The sequence below is a fragment of the Physeter macrocephalus genome, chromosome 1 (genome assembly GCF_002837175.3).
Source record: "Physeter macrocephalus isolate SW-GA chromosome 1, ASM283717v5, whole genome shotgun sequence".
Classification (NCBI taxonomy): Eukaryota; Metazoa; Chordata; class Mammalia; order Artiodactyla; family Physeteridae; genus Physeter; species Physeter macrocephalus.
Window position 1 is genome coordinate 119,146,746 of NC_041214.2, and position 19,859 is coordinate 119,166,604.

Consider the following 19,859-nt stretch of genomic DNA (forward strand, 5'->3'; position numbering starts at 1 on the left):
TGAATTATCAGACACCTTTGCAACAGCCCTTTCCTCCATACACTATATTGAAAAAATACGTACAGTCTGGGCTAGTTTCGAACTCAAACTTGCGACTGTTGGTCCCAAATCCAGCTGCGGTCCGGGCTCGGATTTGGAATACATACGTAGTATCAGGCTTGAGGCTACTGATGGTAACATTTGTGCCTCTTGCCTTGAGAATCGTATAGCTTGTCTCTTGTTCCTGCTTTGAGGTAAGAAAAATCATGTTAAAATCGAATCTTCCGAATGCTGTCAAATGGTAAAAAGGTGAATCATTCAAAACAAATTCTTTCAAATTTTTAACACAGCTCATAGGACAGATAAAAGAGGTGACGATCATTTAACTTTCTGAATGTAATAGATGCATTTTTAAGCAAAAAATATTTACAGAATTTCCCAACTTGGATAAAATAATTTGTTCCCTGCACATAATGCAGGAAAATTTAGTTTTCATTTTTACCAATTACTGAATATGTGGATGAAAATAAGTTCTCTTCAAAGCTGAGGCTGAATGAAAGCTTCAGTCTAATTCCAAGAATAAACTTACAAAGACGAAAATACCCCCTTGAATTAAACTTAACAGGAATGTCCTACTGATTCTCAGAAAATATTTCCATTAACTGTAAAATATTAAACTTAAAAAGGTCCAGGTTTTATGTATAAACTCTACATTAATAACTTTCTTAGTATCAGCTATATTTGCACTGTGTTTAATCTAAGTCACTATGGTTTAGTAGAGATGAAAATCTTCAGATAAAAGTCTAGAAATATTTCCCAAAAGGATTTACATTGTACATTAGGAGATTCACACTGCACATTAATTGTAAAGACGTTTTGTGTCAAGCCTTGTTTACGAAAATTGACTTCCAGGAATTGTGTTTTTCCTTTAACATACGTTAGTATATGAGCACTTTATGGGTCACCTAATTTCAAGTAATGGTGGAATATCCCTGTACCTGGTGTGGGACCTGGAGTGGGTGATATAGAACAATGCATATCCTCAACCAAAACTAAATAGAATATTACAGAAAAAATGTAGTGCGTTATAGACACTTTTTAGTTAAAAATGCTGGTTATGTATCAGATAGCATTTGAGTTAGTATATAAATAATGAAGAGGGCTGAATATATTTATTTTGTGGAAATCATTATTTCATGTGTTAAAAAAAATTATTAAGCATATACCCAGAACATGGTTCTGTTCATCATCATTAATGAACTAAACAGTCAAGAAAGCTAGACTTTGTAGAGCTTAAATTCTAGCATAATGCTCAAAATATTTCTAAGCATCATATATATATATGGGAATAATTTTAAAATTTATGAATGTATGCCATAAAAAATTTTTATATAAAGTATATTAAAAATAATATTACACATAAATATCCATCAAATTTAAAATGCTTAGAGAATAATAGATTCAGTCTTTTTTTCTGCACTAATTAATATTGTTTTAAAATATGGATGTATATTGTGCTTTGTTAGTGGAGTTTGAAATAAGTTCAGAAAATGCTTTATGTTTGTAAAAGATATGAAGGTAGATTAGTAGTATTTTTGAATCAGCTTCATAGATCTACAAGTTGGGTGTACCCTGGCTCTGCTATCCAGTCTGAACCAAGGTGCATCATTAATTGTCTTCTTATTTTGTTGTATCATCTATAAAACATGGATTCTTATATTTGCCCAGTCTAACTTGTCACACTTTTAAAAAGAGAAGATCATGATCAAGTGAGTACTTGACAGTACCACAGTGGATCACTGAAAGCTAGGAGGTAACTTATTTATACTATGATTTTGGCACAATGAGGTTTATAAGGTCTCACTTTCTTTCAGTGAAAGAGACATACCTTTTTCCCTGTAGGGGGCAGTATGAAAAAAAATGGGATCACATTTGTGAAATACAGTAACTTCAATAAACAGAATAACTACATAGTGCAAAGGAATGTTTATACATTGTTTATTTTTTTGGACAACTGACCATACCACTAATTCTCATATCTCTAAAATAATCCATTTTCATGTAGAGGAAGGTATGCAATACAGGGGAAAACATACTACATGAGGAGTCATGGCTGCCAGAATTCAAAACAAAGATCGAATGTTTATTAGCAGTAAGTCTGTAAGAAATTCAGATAATGCCATCGACTCTCAGTTTTCTTATTTGTAAAAGAACCTATTTGCCCACTTTCATCAGATTATCAGACAGCTCAAAATAATGTATGCAGAAGTATTCTATAAATATAAACTATATCAACTCACAATTTGTTTTTATTTCATTTTAAAATACTTTGTAAACTGCAGCAGATACACAAATATGTCATGTTCATATTAGTAGCTATAAAACCACCCAGCTCTAATGATAAGATTTGAATACATCTTGCTTTCAAACCTAGCCATAATTTATAACCAGGGAGAAATAAGTGGTACTTAGAGTGATGAAATACCATGGCTTAAATTCTACTTATAAATAATCGTGTACCTATTTTTTATAATTGCATTACTGAATCACAATTTTATGATGTGAGGCAAACTTATCTACCCACTCCCATCTTCTACATTTCCTTGTACAAAGTCAAGAAAGCTTTCCATCTCAGTTCAATAACACAATCATTTTGTTATTAATTCAATGTTCCTATCTGTATTGAAGGAAATTCATGTGAGTGTGAAGGTCAGGAAATGATGCTTAAGGCAATGAACTCAGGAATAGTTCATCAATAGATTAAGGAATCGCTATATAATAGTTAGTAGAACAGGGGTCTCAGTGTGGAAGGACACAAATGTCATCTCTAATACCATAACTAGATGACTTAATGTTTGATAGTGACATCTTTTGCTATGGCTTATTGCTATAGAATGGAGGATATTTGACACAATGATTTCTAAACCCACCTCTACCTATAAATCAAAGGTATCACACGACCAGAATTCTAAACAGAGCTCTTTCACTTGCTAGCAGTGTCATTGGTTTCTCTGAAAGAGCACACTCATGATAAGGTAACCTCTTTCCCTACACAACTCAACCCTTTAACATTATCTCCCCACCTTTTCATAGTATTTAACCTCATAGTCCAATATGATCCCATTAGGATGTTCAGGTTCTTGCCAGGATAAAGAAATGCTGTTTCTGGATGTCCGATCTTTCTTAATCGTCATGACAGGTGATGGAGCTGTAAAGAGAGGATGGGAGGGGATGATGGGATGAGGAAAATTAATCGGATTGGGAAGGGCAGTAAAGAAGAGCAGAGAGGCAAGGGAACAAGCAAATGAGGTCTATTGTTGTTCTAATCTTTGGCAAGAAAGCACTATTTCCATTTCAAAGGCTCTTGAGTATTAATCTGGCCTCATATCAAGCCTCAGAAGCTGGATTATAGCCCTGGTACATACAGGCCTATGGAAAATGAGCTGAGATTTTCAGCTGCTGGTGGACTAGTGGCAAGTGAGCATATGTTTTCAATCTGCTACTATAATGTAAGCAATGAAATATATTTGATATATTTAAAAAAGAACAAAACATCAGGACTACCTATTTGTTATAATGTTGCAATGTTATGAATCCCAGATTCTTCAGCTCATTGATAACATTTTCATATGCAACTCTGTAAGAGGACTGGAATCCATTACGCACAAGGAGTCCCATGGTATCCATAGGTAATAATAATATTCAGTGTATTGTAAAATAGGTAGGATTTAGGACATAGTATAGTAAGTCTTGACTTCTGACAAAAATCTCTCATGATTAAAAATATATATAAGGAAAAATCAATCTCTGCTTTTACATTTTCATTTCTTAAAAAAATATATATTTAGTAAGAAGTACAGAGAAAATGAGTGCTCTTTGTGTCACAACTCTATACATACATTTTGAGGCATCTTATTGGGTGATGACTCTATATTTGTTATGTTTTTCTATGCATTATCAAAAGTATAGAAAATGAATAAAAAACTATCTGGATCAGATATCATAGGGTCACCATTTTTTCTAATGAAAGATTAAATATGTTTTAAGAGATATACTTCAAATCCTTCCATTAAAAAGAAAAATGCATACTATCCATCAAAGTACCTTTGGTTTCTTTTTTTTTCTTTAATAAATTTATTTACTTATTTTTGGTTGTATTGGGTCTTTGTTGCTGCGCGTGGGCTTTCCCTAGATGTGGTGAGCGGGCGCTACTCTCCATTGTGGTGCGTGGGCTTCTCATAGCAGTGGCTTCTCTTGTTGCAGAGCACAGGCTCTAGGCGCGCGGGCTTCAGTAGTTGTGGCTCACGGGCTCTAGAGTACACGCTCTGTAGCTATGGTACACGGGCTTAGTTGCTCTGCGGCATGTGGGATCTTCCCGGACCAGGGATTGAACCCGTGTCCCCTGTATAGGCAGGCAGATTCTTAACCATTGTGCCACCAGGGAAGTCCTACCCTTGTTTTCAAATCTCAATCTTGCTACAATGACCAACCAAAATATCTCACTGTGGGGTTCGGTGGCATTCTGCCGTAATGGAATGCAGCAAAATAAATTACAAACATGAAACAAACAAAAATGTAGAATTCTCAGGCACATCAACTGCTGAATTGTTTTCATTGCTAAAGGACATATTTTTTTATAGATTTTTCTCAAATCAAGGACTATTAGAACCCAGTATATTTGTATTCCCTACAACAGCTAGCAATATATGTTCCCTATATGTTGATTTGATGTTTCTATGATTATTACTTGACGACTTTTGCATCCAACCTCTCACCTAAATTGTTCCTGTCTATAAATGCCTTTCATTTTTATTCTTCACTTAAAAATAGAGCTTTCATTAAACTTGCCTTGTGACACTTTTTTAGAAAGTGTAAACCTAAACGAAAGATCTATTGCAGTACATTTTCCATCCACCTATTTCTATTATTTGTAAGATCTTCTTATGAACTTTTGTAATTAAAGCCTCATTACTTTAACGGCCAGGGGATGATTACTTAATCTTTTTCCAAAGAAAAATGTAGGTGTTGCTTTTCTGATAGAAAAGTAAAATCATTTTCTTATTCACATCTTGCTCCCTTTAACAATTAACGTTCTTTCATGTAACTTGATGTCATTTACCTTTTATGTTCACTTTCTGTCTATTCAATATTATTGTTTTATTTCTCAAACTGGCTTCACAACACTCCCAGCTCTCACCCCGAGGCAGTTTGCTGCTCTGAAATTGATTCTAAGCAAAGGATAAGTTATTTTGGTTATATTTAGTTGAAATTTTATAAACATATTTGAAGTTTATAAACACATCACTGAGTTAGAAATAAATAACAGGTACATTAAATTTTTAATAATTAATTTCTTTTTACTTACTCTAATACTTAGAAAAATCAATTTATTATCTAATCGTTAATAGAATAATTTCAGCCCCCATGTCCTTGGAACCAAATGTTGCTTTTTGTACAAAAATAATGGAGAAATTCCACCAACTTTCCTCCTGAAGTAAATCCATTAATAGAATAACTTCTAATGTGTGCTTACAGAGCATTTCAAAGAAGCTGAATGTTGGAACACTTTCCTAGTAAACCCATGAAGACCCTCCTTACTTCATTTCATATCACCGTGACCCTGGTTTCTTTTTCTTAACAGTTAAAATACATTTTCAAAGAAGGTTTGAAAATTACCAGGTATAACATCTCTCCTTAGAAAAGAAGAGAGAGAAAATAATTCATTTCCAAGAACAGTTGTGAAGAAGATTGTATTAACTTTTTAATGAAAGCTTTCCAGGCTCTTTTGGGGATCTGCTTAAATTTTATTGCTGCTACACTGAGCAAGACTGTATAACTGTTGAAATTCTTCAAAGGTCTTTGAGCAAGCTGCAGTGCCCTGTTGGACTGTAATAAATAGCCTTTTGTAATTCCACACTTACTTAAGTAGAGGTAATTGCTCGACGCTTGTGCCACCTCTAAGTTAAATGAACCTTTTCAGATTGCTGCTTTTAGGCCCCTGTTAAGTCATTTGTTCTGCTCTTTTAATACACACCCCTTGTACTGTCTGCATTTCAGCAGTTTCAACCCAGTGCACCAGCTGAAATCCTGTTACACTTAGGTAATGATCATCAATATTTTAATATTAATAAATAATTAACAGAAATTGTTTTTCTCTCCCCTAATAAATAATTTTAAGACATAATAAAACACATGTAGCAAGAGAAAAATTCCATGGGCACTCCACGGTATCCACGTTTTCTAAAATGTTTTCTAGAACACTTCTTAATTCATGTCTTGAAGTATAATTTATCCATACTTGCTCATGTGTTGTAATACAATTTGTAACATTGATGAGAAACAGTGATTTTTTTTTTTTTGGTTCATTTTTAGGTATCGAAGAGTGATGTGTTCAAAGTAATTTTCAAAATTCATAGAAATTCTTATTTTTCTGTATAAAAGAATGTGATACAATGTATATCAATGATGCAATGTATATCTTACATTTGATTTATTTTATTCTCATTTCTGTTTTTTTACATTTGTGATTTGAAGGAGTGGTGGGTAATAGTTGTACAGAATGAAAAAAAAAATCCTAAAATTAGAGAAATGCTTGGAAGGAGAGTGAAAAGTTACTGAGGCAGAGGAAGCATAGGTTTTCCCTGGCAAAATGCTGGCGTATAAGCTAAAATAGCAATTACTGAGGAACACTTCAACAGCCCAGGATTAAGAGATTTAGTCTGGTGAATTTTATATACCTCAAATGAAATATTATTACAATGATTCTCTTATTAACAGGAAGAAGTTGATGACTAAGTAGGTTGATATGAAACGGGCCCAGGAATTTACACAGTTTAGTGAATGAATAGTTTTGTAGGGGAAAAAAAAATGAAGAAACTAGTAAGAAGAAAAAGTAAAACAGTAGGAAGATAATAATTTTTAGTAAGTTAATAACTCTAAAGTAACATCTGGGTGTGTAACATACATTTTTGTTGTGCTGGTATTTGAGAGGGAGCAAATATTTGATCCTTAACTTTTGCTATTCTGAGTATAATTGGATATACGTGCTCTTTGGGAAATAAAGAAAGGAGATATGATATACTTGGTAAAGTGAAATTTTATTTTTAACTAAAATATTTCTTAAAAGAATACAAATAAAAGAGAAAAACAGTGAAGGTTGGGAGGGAAAAATAAACCCATAAATCATACAGTTAATCACCCTCCATGAAGTTTTTTTGAACTTTCTCCACACCACCGAAAAATTCAGAACACTCTGAATACTGAAAAATTTCTTAACTTGCGGTGTCACAGTGAACTTGCTCATGGCTCTCTCGATTCATTCTTTAAAATTTTTCTTAGGTCACGACATAGGACTCGACAGATCTTTCACCCCATGTTATCTAGTAATAGGTGTTTTGTGAAAGCTGGTATCAAAATGCTTTTCAATTTCTGTTCTAAGGAGACATACCTTTCTGGGAACCAAGGGTTGAATTATTCCCTGAGTATTTTCTTCCCTATTTCCAGGCCACTGTAATGGCAGTTTCTTGAATCAGAGACATGCATGACTAGTCCAGAAGATAGACAGAGAAGTATAACCCTTAACAATTCATAATTGAACCCCAGTTATTTATTTACAGAGGAAGAGTAAGATTTTCTTTCAATGTCAGACTAGCCTGAGCCATTGATTGCATCTAATGTAATAAAAGAAAAGCAGATTACAATGGGCAAGCTAAGATGTTAGGCTAAGAAAGGTTTCTATGTAAAGAGATCTGGTTAGAGATGGGGCTTGTGTAGTTCACAATTTGTATTTGAATCACACAATACTTGTGCATCCAAATCTACTGTCAGACGTGGAAAGGATTTATTATTTTAACTATGGTGTTTTTAAGAGGTATTTACCATTATTCTGTAACTAAAATATGACCCATCCTTAGAATCAGGGAGTCAAAACTTCAAAATTCACCTCTAAGGATCTGGTTTGGTTCGTTTATTTTTATTGGGACTTTCCTTTTTCTGGGTTTGGGAATTTCTAATGAACCTCTGAGGTATCTCTGCGGTTTAGAGATTGGACAAGTTAAAGTAATAAGAAAAAGGGCTCAGTATTTCTTTTTCTAATGGAGCCAAAGCTTTTAAAAATTATCTCCATGGGAAAATATCATCGAGTAAATGGTTGAAAGATTTTTCCTTTGAATCAGGCATGCCTTTAAAAGCATGCCTCTCTTATTTTTTTGTACCATTCATTACAATGCCCACTTAAGAACATTTCCCTCTTAGTTTTTTTTCAGAAGTGGACATTTCTATAAAGTCCAGAAACACTCTTGAGTTTGAATGAGCATAATCATTCATAGCTTAATGTTCTCCATCTTACCACCCCTATCCTGATTTCCCCAACTTGCTCTCCGGAATTTCCTGTTTTGATCCCAGGACTCACCATTTTTACAGCCTACCAGTTTGAATTTCAGAGTTATACTTCTTTATATATTCTCCCTCACCAATAACACTGCATGCCAATCAGCTTCAGCATCTGAAAGTCGATGAATTTTCTTTCTACCCAGTTATAGTTTTTCCTACCCTGCTTCAGTTCAAACCATTGCCATCTTTCACGTGCATTGGATTCTGTGCCTCTCATCTCAATCTTTCCAGAACTTCCTTCAATTTTCCACACATTTTTTGATTATTTATCATTTTATAAAGCAAATGAAACATTAACCGTCTTCTCCTTCAAAACCTCATAATTTCAAATTAGTTTTCCTAAACTTGTTAACTAAAAAATAAGTTTCAAAGAAAAGGTCTAGCAATCGATATTTTGAAGAATTTGATGTCAGAAACCTCTTAAGATCACACATTTGGGAAATTCTGGACTACAATAGGATATGTAATTTGAAATTCATTACATTATTATTTAAGATTCCTCATTAGACTGTAACATACATACCAGATTTATCATTTATTGCTCGCCTTTCAAACTAAAATTCTAAAGACAATTCCTTAGGCCACTGCCTACAATTGTACTTGCAATATACTCCCTGTCTGGAACACTCAATCTCTTCCCTTTTCCACTGGAAAAATCTCTTCTACTCATTATCCTTAGGAAGACATTGCTAATATACAGCTGTTTTTGAGTCCCTTAGGCAACAGTTAATCAGCTCCTTCCTCTGTTCTGATATATAGTATAGTTTGTTCATTCTCTTATTATTTAGCCCATCTCATTGTGTTGCAATTATACCATTTGCTTACTAGTGTGTCTTCCCATTAGATTGTAAGTTCCTCAGAGTCTTTAGTGCCTAGCGTCACACCATCTGTACATAAATCTATTTATTCAGTTTGGTTAGCTTTGCAAAAAAAATGTACAATATATTTTGTGACTAGTTCCTTTGAAAGATAATCCTATTTAGCTCCTGATTTATTATTAAAATAATAAAATTCAAACAAAAATGAAAATTATAAGATGTTAAACAGAGATACCTTTTTCTATAAAATTATATCATTTATTTTGTATAGTAAAGAGAAAAATAATTTTCTAAACTGAATCAATAGTGCTGGGAGAAAAACATTCTAAAACGTATACCATTGAAAGTAAATTTTGAGCAAGATCTCTCCAGAGAGGAAAATTCTGGTCAAAATTTTAGGCTTCTTAGTTCTAAATTTCTAAAACCTTTAAAATTTTCATTATTAAAATTTGAATACCCCAGAGTAGTTTTAAAGAGTGGAGAATGCAGTTAAAATGTATAATCTCATTCTCATCTCAGCATGGAGCAATAAAAGAGAAAGAAAACAGTAGTAATAGAAGGGTTCATTTCATAGATGTTTATTGCATAAATTCATCAAAAGAGATGCTGTTTTTCATTTTTCAATTGATCTTTAACATTAAGTTCTCCTTCTTTTAATATCATTCAATATCCTTTTACAATCGGATCAATCTTCAATACGTTTTTTAAAAATCTAGTTCTTCCTCTCCTTTACTCTCACACTACTACCATACTTATCACACTTCTGACACTTCTGGTCAGCAAATGTGTAGGTTTCCCCACACTAATCAATTCTGATTTGGTTTCCTACAATTTAACTCAATTTTGACACTATCTACTTGCAAAGAGTGTCATATTCCACACGTTAAAGGCTGTATCTCACAACACTGCCCCTCACCTCAGATGCTAATCACAATTAGAAGCTTCCCAGGTTACCCACAATTTCTGTGTGACCTGGTTACAAATTGGAGGTTCCCATGACTCTCTGCTCTGGTTCAATTAATTTGCTAGAGTGGCCACAGAACTCAGGAAAACACGTTTACCAGTTTATTAAAGAATATGATAAAGGATACAGAAGAACAGCCAGATGAAGAGACATAGGGCAAGGTCTGCAGGGTTCCTATGTCCAGGAGCTTCTGTCTCTGTGGAGCTGGGGTGTGTTCACTGACCTGGAAGATCTCCTAACCCCATACCATTGGATTTTTATGGAAGCTTCATCACATTGGCATGACAGGTCATTAACTACATTTCCTTATCAAGGGAATGGGGTGGGCTGAAAATTCCAGGCTTCTAATAAAGGCTTGGTCTTTCTGGTGAGCAGTCCTCCTCCAGAAGACATTCAGGAGCCCACCCAGAGTCACCTCATTAGAACAAAAGACACTCCTATCACCCAAGAAATTACAAGAGCTTCAGGTGTGTGGTGTTAGGAACTGGGGTAGAAGACAAAAGGACAAAAGAAGTTCCTAGTACTCTTATTGCTTAGGAAATTGTGAGTTTTAGTAGCTCTGTGCCAGGACCAGGAGGCAGAGACCAGTATATATATTTTCTATAATCTCTATATGTAATATGGCTTTGAAAATCTATTGGGGGGTAATCATAGGTTTCTAGATATAATTCTTCACTGTGAAAGAGGTTAATATTGACACATAGCTATTTTTAAGGGTTTTATTATCCACTAAGAGTTAAGTCTAAAATAAAAAAAACTTGCAGGTAGGAAATAACTGAAAGTAGAACAAATAAAGATTTCTTTTAAAACTAGTTGTCTTTGAAAAATGCAGCATACCAGCAAACCTGTCATAAAATATTGAGATTCCTGGAGACATTATATACATTTATAGCATCAGTACATTTTAGAAAAAAAATAATGTTCCTTGGATTTCCTGAGATATTCTACAATATTCTTCTCTTTAAGTCCTTAGAAGAGCCATGAGTACTCTCAACATGCCTGTAGTCTCTGAGTCCAGTGAGCCCTAATCAAGGACTTCATGCATATACAAGGCAATGAAAATGGCAGGTGGTTATTCATCTAAATGTGTGTGTGTGTGTGTGTGTGTGTGTGTGTGTGTGTGTGTGTTTAGCCTAACGTTCTCTATTTACACAGATAATGTGATGCTGCTGGAGGGTCTAGCTGTCTTTTAACACGAGACAACTAAAATTAAATTACATCTAGGGCATTCGTTTCCTTCATCGATTACACATGAAGCATAAAGTACTCTCAAAATTCCTAGACAGATAGACATTTAGCTCTGTATGCATTATTTTAAAATATGCAATATTCTTTACATTATTTCTGAAAATCCACACTTCACACTTCTAAGGCCTGAGCCTAAATTTAGAAAAATGCATTCCAGAGATAATATACATGGAAAGGATAGAATCTTTCCTCCCAGAGAGCCGAAAATTGTCTGAGAAATTCCTCACTTCATAAGATTTCTAAATATCTTAAAATTTCCAGAAGATACAACTTGGCTTTTGGAATAGCAATATGTCTTAATCCTGAATTTTTCAAAGTTCTTCTTGGATAAGCTTCCTAGTTATTCTATTTAGAAAATCTGCTTTGATAGGATTTTAATATCCCAAGTTCCTAACCAATGTAAGATTGTAAGCTTGTTGTCTTAATTCAGCAGCTTCCATAAAATACAGACAATAGAGTAGAAACTTCAAAACCGAAGTTAATAATCAAAGTTTAAATACTAAATACCAAATCTTGGGCAAAATCAAATGATATAGCACATTTAGTACAGACAGAATTATTTTAGTATAGATGTCTCCAAAAACTGAGAGGAGCAGTTGTTGAATATAGATAATAGAGATGTGGTGGGGAAAAGGGTGATGGTACAAGATCAAGACCAGATGAATGAAGAGAAAGCTTCAGACAAGAGCTAGGCTAACCACAGTGTGAGGTTTTGTTTGTTTGTTTCAAAGGATTGCTGAGGTAGTATGTCTGTTCTGACTCAAGAGTCCTTCAGGAATAGAGTGGCCACGTTCCAGCACAGGACAGAAGGGACTAAATCTGGACTCTGGTGGCATTCTCTGTGGAGCTTCTGACAAGCAGCCTGCTGCCTTCTAATTATGTGCAGCAGTGGACTTTACAACTTTATACAACCTACAACTTTATACAACTTTAACGCACCTTTGGAGCAAAAGAGGACTGCCGTTGACCCAGCTTCCGCTTTACAGATAATGGCAAGAAAACTAGTCTGAAAGGCTACCCTCTTGGGTCTTGGGTTGTTTGGTTCATGTGTTCAAGCAGAACAGAAAGGAGGAAAAATTTACAATATATTATGTATGTTACATTTAGAAAATAGACAAAATATATACTGGTCTTAAGTAAATTAAACTTTTATTCACGAATTAGAACTACAAAAGGAAAGGGGACACTGATAGAAATATTGTGTATTTTCACAGGGGTAGATATGTTTATTAAAAGTCATTTAATTTTCCTTACAGTTAAGACAGTTCACTATATATAAATCTTGCCTCAATTTAAAAAGAAGTAAAATATATGATTTGCATAATTAGATCTTAATATTGATATGTCACACTGTTAACGATATTTTATTTTCTGTATTCTTGATGCTTTGGCATCTGGACCCTTGCTGACCAGGGATAGGCTGCCTCTCCCAGGGTTAGCCAATTCCTAGAAATGGCAAAGACTGGCCCAAGAGTGTGCCTCTCATACTGCAAACTAATCAACACATTACCTTCTCCATCTGGCTCTTATGCTCTACCAGGAAATATTCCTCTGCCCCTATCATCTAAAACCAGGTACCAGACAACTAGAGAAAGTCCTTATACCTCACAGTCTACTGCTGAAATTATTCAAACTAGCCAATCCTAAGTATACTTACCTTATTTCCCCTTGCCTTGCCTTGTCTTTGTTACAGAACCACAGTAAAGTCTCTTGCCCATGCTTTTTCCTTGCTCCTCTACCGCCTGACTGACCCTGGTGCTTCTCTGTGTGGTCCTCCAAGGTATGACATGCCCCTTCCTCTTGGGAACTGTAAATAACAAACTACCTTTTCAATAGCAATTATTTCCTTAATCTGCTGGTCTTACCATACCTGAATAATAATAAAAATTACATTTTAAAATAATCACTGTAGTGGAATAGCATCTAGATGTTTTTTCAAACAAATAAAAGACCTCTTCTTGACAGACAACTAATGAGATATCTAAGGAAATACCTGGTATGCACACAGTCTTGCAGTAATTATTTTTTTCTTACTTTATTCAAACCCAGAAACTGCTATGATGCACTGTCTTTGATGTTTAACCAACACTCAGGTTTAAATTCTACCTGCAGAAGCTTTGATAAAACACATTTTTAACCTATTATGCTATTTAAGGGAGAGGTACTTCTGCATGATTTTAGTTAAACTTCATTGTTAGTTAGATACTAGACACTAAATCCTAAGCTGACATCCTTATCTGGACCTGCTCCTAGTTGGTATTGTTGAGGCCCAAGGTAAATAATTTTGTTCATTCTTTGCTGGATCCTTTCATTTTTATAAGTAAGAAAAGAAAAGAAGACAGAGAAAATGATATCACAGTGTGTCAGTCCAGAATTCTTTAAGGCACCACATATAAACACTCTTGTAGTAGGATTAGTTGGGGTTTGTGTCACAGATAATAAATAGCTAACTTTAACTGAGGTACTAAAATTTGAAACACATACACACACACACACACACAGATTTATGCATGCATGCCTTTGTATAAAATCAAGTCCAGTCCTACAATAACTTCACTCTCACTTATATCGGTTCTTGGTTGAGTGAGAAATTGATTTATTCCTGAAGGAATGACAACTGTCCTTATAAGTATCACATCCATGAGTGAGCAACCATTACTTTACTCTTCACTGTTGTATGAAGCATGAATTTTTATAATGCATTATCCCCCCATAAATGTATACCATAGAAGTATATGTTGCATCTAAATAGTATTGATCCTGTGTGTGGAAGCAGAAAAAAATGTTGAGAAATTCTGCTTAGCATATGGCTTGTTTAGGCCTGGCCTATATGGCTTGTGTATACCTAGCAATTCTACCTTGAGTGCAACAGAGACTAACTGAAGCAGGGAGGGAGGTCCTTTTTAGAAATCATGTAGGTTGATCCCTTCCTTTAGGGAAGTAAAAGCCCAAACCTCCCATAACAGGAAATTTGCAAAGTCTGGTCAAACATTTGGAAATCAGATTTTCGAATTAACTCAGAGCTATCCAATTTACTTACATACAGAAATTCTCATTGGCTTGAAAAAAAATGGGAAAAGGGAGTATTCCAGAAAAGAGAACATTTTTGATGGGTCATTATATAGAACGTAAAATGTTTTGATGACAATAAAATCATCTTTCGGAATAGCCCTACTTCCATGTTGCTTTTATGCTAGGAACTTATTTATAATATAGATACACTCTTAACATAATAGTCTTTATTGGTTAATTCAAAAGAAGTCACCTGAAAAAATTTTAAGTAATAGGAAAAGGCTAAATACACTTAACTATTACATGAATCCTAATATTACTTCTACATCATCCCAAACCCCTGATCAATTAAAGTTTAACTAATTGGGACTTCCCTGGTGGCGCAGTTGTTAAGAATCTGCCTGCCAAGGCAGGGGACACGGGTTTGAGCCCTGGTCGGGGAAGATCCCACATGCCGCGGAGCAGCTAAGCCCGTGAGCCACGACTACTGAGCCTGAGCTCTAGAGCCCGTGAGCCACAACTACTGAGCCCACGTGCCACAACTCCTGAGCCCACGTGCCACAACTACTGAAGCCCACGCACCTAGAGCCCATGCTCCACAACAAGAGAAGCCACTGCAATGAGAAGCCCGCGCACTGCAACGAAGAGTAGCCCCCGCTCGCCGCAACTAGAGAAAGCCCGCGCGCAGCAACAACAAAGACCCAACGCAGACAAAAATAAAAAATAAATAATAATTTTTAAAAATTAACTAATGAATTACTAAAAAGAGACTGTGTTTATTAATTTTTGTAGTCTAGCTGTCTGTAAGATGCAGGTGGGGAATATGCCAATTTGAGTGTTTTGCATATTCATATAAACAAAATGCACATCAACAGAGACTTACAGAGTCTCCAAAAGCAATTATGCCTGCAAAATTTCTCTTTTGGCTGTAAAATTTGCATTGCCTATGCTTGCCCTTACTAAGACACTTCCCAAGCAAATTCCCTCATTCTTTGTCCCCTATCACTTGATTAAGGAATACAAACATTTAGTTGTCCTAAATAATATTTCATTCCCCACAAACAGAGATTTTTAAAACTGTAAGCAGAAAACAAAGAGGAAATTGCAGAGGCAGACTACCTGCTGTTTAATTTCCATGATGCCTGTGGCCTGACCTCTTTAGTTCCAGGCACAGGATTAATTTATCTAAAGAATTTTTGTCAAATACCTTTTTAGCTAGCCATGAATGTTGGAGTAATGCTAATTCTCAAGTCCATTCAAATAAGAAAAATGCATCAATACATAGTTTTGCAATTAAGCAAACTTCACATAATTGACCTTAGAATTTTGAGAGCTGGAGCAGATTAATTTTTACATGCCCCATAAAAATTTTAGCACATTAGAAAAAATAGCCTTAAGTTGTTCCATTTTTGGATTGCATAAAAAAACAAATTATGCAGATACAAATATAGTAATACTTGTTTCTTTTACGAGTTTGGCTTTCATTTCAATGTTTATATTTGGGTTCCTGCATTTCTAATTCCCAATAGCTGACAATAAATTGTCTTTAGTTTACATAGAACAGTTCTCAGACAATGCTGCATAAACTTCAGATTTTAGAGGAGAGACATTTCATTTTAACTGAGGTGTGGAAAAATTCTAAACATTCATTCCCAAGCTTGTGAACTGCACTTAAGTCACTTTGTGTTGAGTTTTATTTATGAAAAAATAAATTCAATGTAAAGACTCAAATTAGAATTATATTTAAAAACTGAGTTAAAAATGCAGTGATGAGTTCATCATCATTACTTTTTGGAGGGAATAAAAATATTCTAAAACTGATTTATGGTGACAGTTGCATCAGTCAGTAAAATTACTGAAGATTATTGAATTGTATATTTGAAGTGGGTGGATTTCATGAAATGTAATATATACCTCAATAAAGTTATAAAAAAAAAAGAATAACCTGAAGTAAAAAGTAGGCATTATTTACCAGAATTGAGAGGTGGTTAAATTAATTGCATGGCTTTGAATGATTTTGAACATTTTTTTTTTACTGTGCTCCATATATTTTATCTAATTTTCAGACTTGTTTGTTGAAAAAAAAACCTCTATGAATTATTATACAGACAGGATAACTGGCCTGGTCTGTCAGATTTCTTCTAGAATTGAAAAACAATAAGCCAAAGATCATTATTATTCACATTGCACAGTCTGTGGTTTAGCTTTAGAAACATACTTTTCAAGTTAAATTTACTTCAAAATGCACCTAGCTAGAAAAAAAAAAAAATGAGGGAAAAATGCTAGAGGCAAAGTAAACTTGAGGTTGCGAAATCTGGCAGTCCATTCTCCAAACGCGACCGAGTTTTCCTACCCCTGTTACATTCTAGGGGGGCTCACAGTTGGTTTTCATATATGCGTTTATGGATCTATGTACACATCTTGCTTTCCTGAATGGCTAAAGTATGGTACTTTTACTCTTTGTTAACCTTAGAAATAACTGACTGTCTAACTGATTTTGGGCTCTGTTGGCTTGGTTTAATCCTCTGAAAAGGGATCCTGAAATAAGAATCCTCTAAGACCAGATGCTGGGTTCTAAACAATGTATAGAATTTGCAAATAGGTACATGTGGAATGAATATTCCATAAACATTTGTGTTCAATATAAAGCATCCAGTGCATAGGCAATTACACATAATAAAATGTTTGTGTTCTCTTCATTCATATTGTTTTTAAATGTACAGCCATAGGTTGGGAAGTGCTTTAGGTAATTTACCACTAGCTTTCTTGTGAAATGGTGGATCCTGAAATCAGATAAGAAAAAAAAAAAAAAATCAACCCAAGTAAAACACGTTTTGAACAATAAAAAAATGAGCATGTCCTTATTGCAAAATCCATAGCAATTAAGCTTATAATAAGGGAAGTGACTACCAGAAAGACAGACACAGAAGGAAAATTGTGAGAAAAATTTTCCAACATATTCCATGAAAAGTCAGCAGGGTTTTACAGGAAACAATCAAGTGATTGTAGAAAGAAAACATGCAACCAAAGAATTTATTCAGTTAACATCTATAATTTAACAAAATAACATGTTCAAAGTCATTTTTCTGAAGACAAATTAAAAGGCTCTATGGACTACAAATTGCTAACTAGCAATGTTCATGCAAGGAAATGACGAATCACATTGATGACAAACTATCCCAAGAGTGGCTGCTGCAAAAACTGGCAACTGAATACTTAATGTCAACTTTATTGGTAACTTTGAAATCTTAAAGCAACACATTTTAACCCAAATATCAGTGGAAAACATGCAATATAGAGGAGACCATGTTTGTATTATTAAATACGAACGTAAAACCAAAAAAACTGATGGATACAAATATTTTATGAAATTTGAACACAAATTATTTAAATCATATGAATCATCAGATCCAACACCAGTGAGAAAACTATATACCCATAGTTGATACGGAAAGGAAGAAAACTGATGAAATGTAAAACCTGAATGTACTAGTTTTAAAAATCCAACACAAAAAGACTTATTTATATGTACACTCAATATATAATATATCTATCATATATATGTGTATATACATGTACATGTACACTATGTAAAGCTCAATTACTGATACTTTTATATATTAGATTCACACATTTTTTTTTTAATTCTAACAGCAATCTTAAAAGATGGGAATTTTTCTGATTTCAAAAAACAAAGGAAACCTAGAATTAAAAATATTAAGACACTCAACTAAAACAACATTAGCAAATTGTGGTACTCACATTCATATTCACAAACTTCCCTCATTTCAGTTTTACCATTCATACTTTCCAGTTACACTGCGTTGTAATATAAGCAATGAGATCATTTCTATTTAAATTTTATAGAAGATAACATTTATCTTCTATAAAAGTAGATTTAAAAAAAAATGTAGTGACTAGTATTTAATCCCATACTCTTTCCCTTTCCTACTACCCTACTGGAATAAGACTAAAGAAATATTCAAGTCGTTCCTCTAGAAAGACACTTGAGACAGCAGAATTTAATCATTTAATAAAGCAACAATCCTAGTTAGTCTTACAGCTCTCCTTATCATGGTTCTAAGGTCCTTCCTAAATTAATAATGTAATAAATACTATTTTACATGTTCCTTTTTGCATATATTTGATGAATTCTTTAGTAAAAATCATTAAATATAATAAAATGATTTCATTCCAGAGAGGCTGTGTGTCTATCACCTGTCAGGTATGGTGGAATGGTTAAAGCAGTATACAACGGTTAAAGCAATGTAAAAGGCGGATGTGGAGCCCACCTTTATGGAGATGGAAAACATTCTCATCACTAGAATTGGGTTTCTTTACAAATTACTATCTGATACCTTCTGCTCCCCTATATGCATATGGAACCTATCATCTCAGTTAAAGACTAGCTGATATGAAGTACCCCAAACCATTCAGCATACCTAATGAGCATATTTTCTTGGTGTCCCAAAAGTATCCCTTTGGAATTTACTATTGTAGGGTAATTTTCCTATTTCAAGCTGCCAGCATTTCACTCCATTTGACTGAGGGCTTTCTTTGGCCATCGGAGTCAGCTCTGCCCAAGCACTTCAGGCTGGAAGTTCTAAGAATTAATACTCCTTCAATTAGTTCTCATCCCTGGGACAGCCTCAGTGAAGAACAGATAAAGCTTGGATATTTATACCTAGATGCCTTATCTTCTGTTGAATGGGATAACTCTGAAGCAAATGTTCTACACTGACTCTCACTGTTCAGCAGCAGAATTAAATTCCAGTCTTCCACAGGGTAACTTGACCAATACCTGACCCTTCATAGGTTGCCTTCCTTTCCCTGTTTTATTTTCATACTCCCCTACCTGTAGTAGAAGCCAAACTAAGGCTTCTAGAAGAAGACAAACTAAGACACCTCGGGTCTCTGAAGATACTCAGAATATTGATGAGAGCTGAGACCATCTTGAACTCTATTTAGATTTTCAAGACATTTACACAGTTTGTTTCTATTCTAGTTAATAGCAAATACTGTCATTAGAAAGTCTCGGTATCCATTGGGTCTTTGTTTAGGGAAACCAAACACAGACACACAAACAGATATAACAAGTGCGGTTACCCAGAGCTAACATACACACACACATATACACACTCCTACCCCAGCACCATCACTGCCTCAAACTCACTCCTGAGAGTTGGAAGTTATAACGCAGATATTAGAAATTACTTGAGTAAGAGGACTACAGTTGCTACAGTGGGATAAAAAGATGGTTTGTGGTGTTACATAGAACTTTAGTGGCAACATTTTTGTTCAGTTAGACCTCTACTTTTCTATCTACTCTAGGTAGAGGTGACTCTTTTGGACCAAATGGTTAGTTTTTTGTTTTTTTGTTTTGTTGTGTGTGTGTGTGTGTGTGTGTTTTTAATCCTGTCCTTCTATGCCCAGAATACAGCATTCCC

General features: G+C 34.5%; 1 protein-coding gene across 3 annotated transcripts in view; it reads right to left on the reverse strand.

Moving 5' to 3' along the window:
• The window catches only part of EPHA3 (EPH receptor A3), a 362,563-nt gene that overhangs the window by 78,342 nt on the left and 264,362 nt on the right, over positions 1-19,859 (reverse strand). For 2 of the 3 annotated variants that reach the window (XM_055086086.1, XM_024120411.3), the window contains 2 exons: positions 3,063-3,187; positions 64-226 (listed from right to left, as the gene is read on the reverse strand). In XM_055086086.1, the coding sequence (XP_054942061.1) occupies positions 64-226; positions 3,063-3,187 (288 nt within the window). The remainder of the gene's footprint in view (positions 1-63; positions 227-3,062; positions 3,188-19,859) is intronic. The other variant, XM_024120412.3, reaches the window with a different exon arrangement.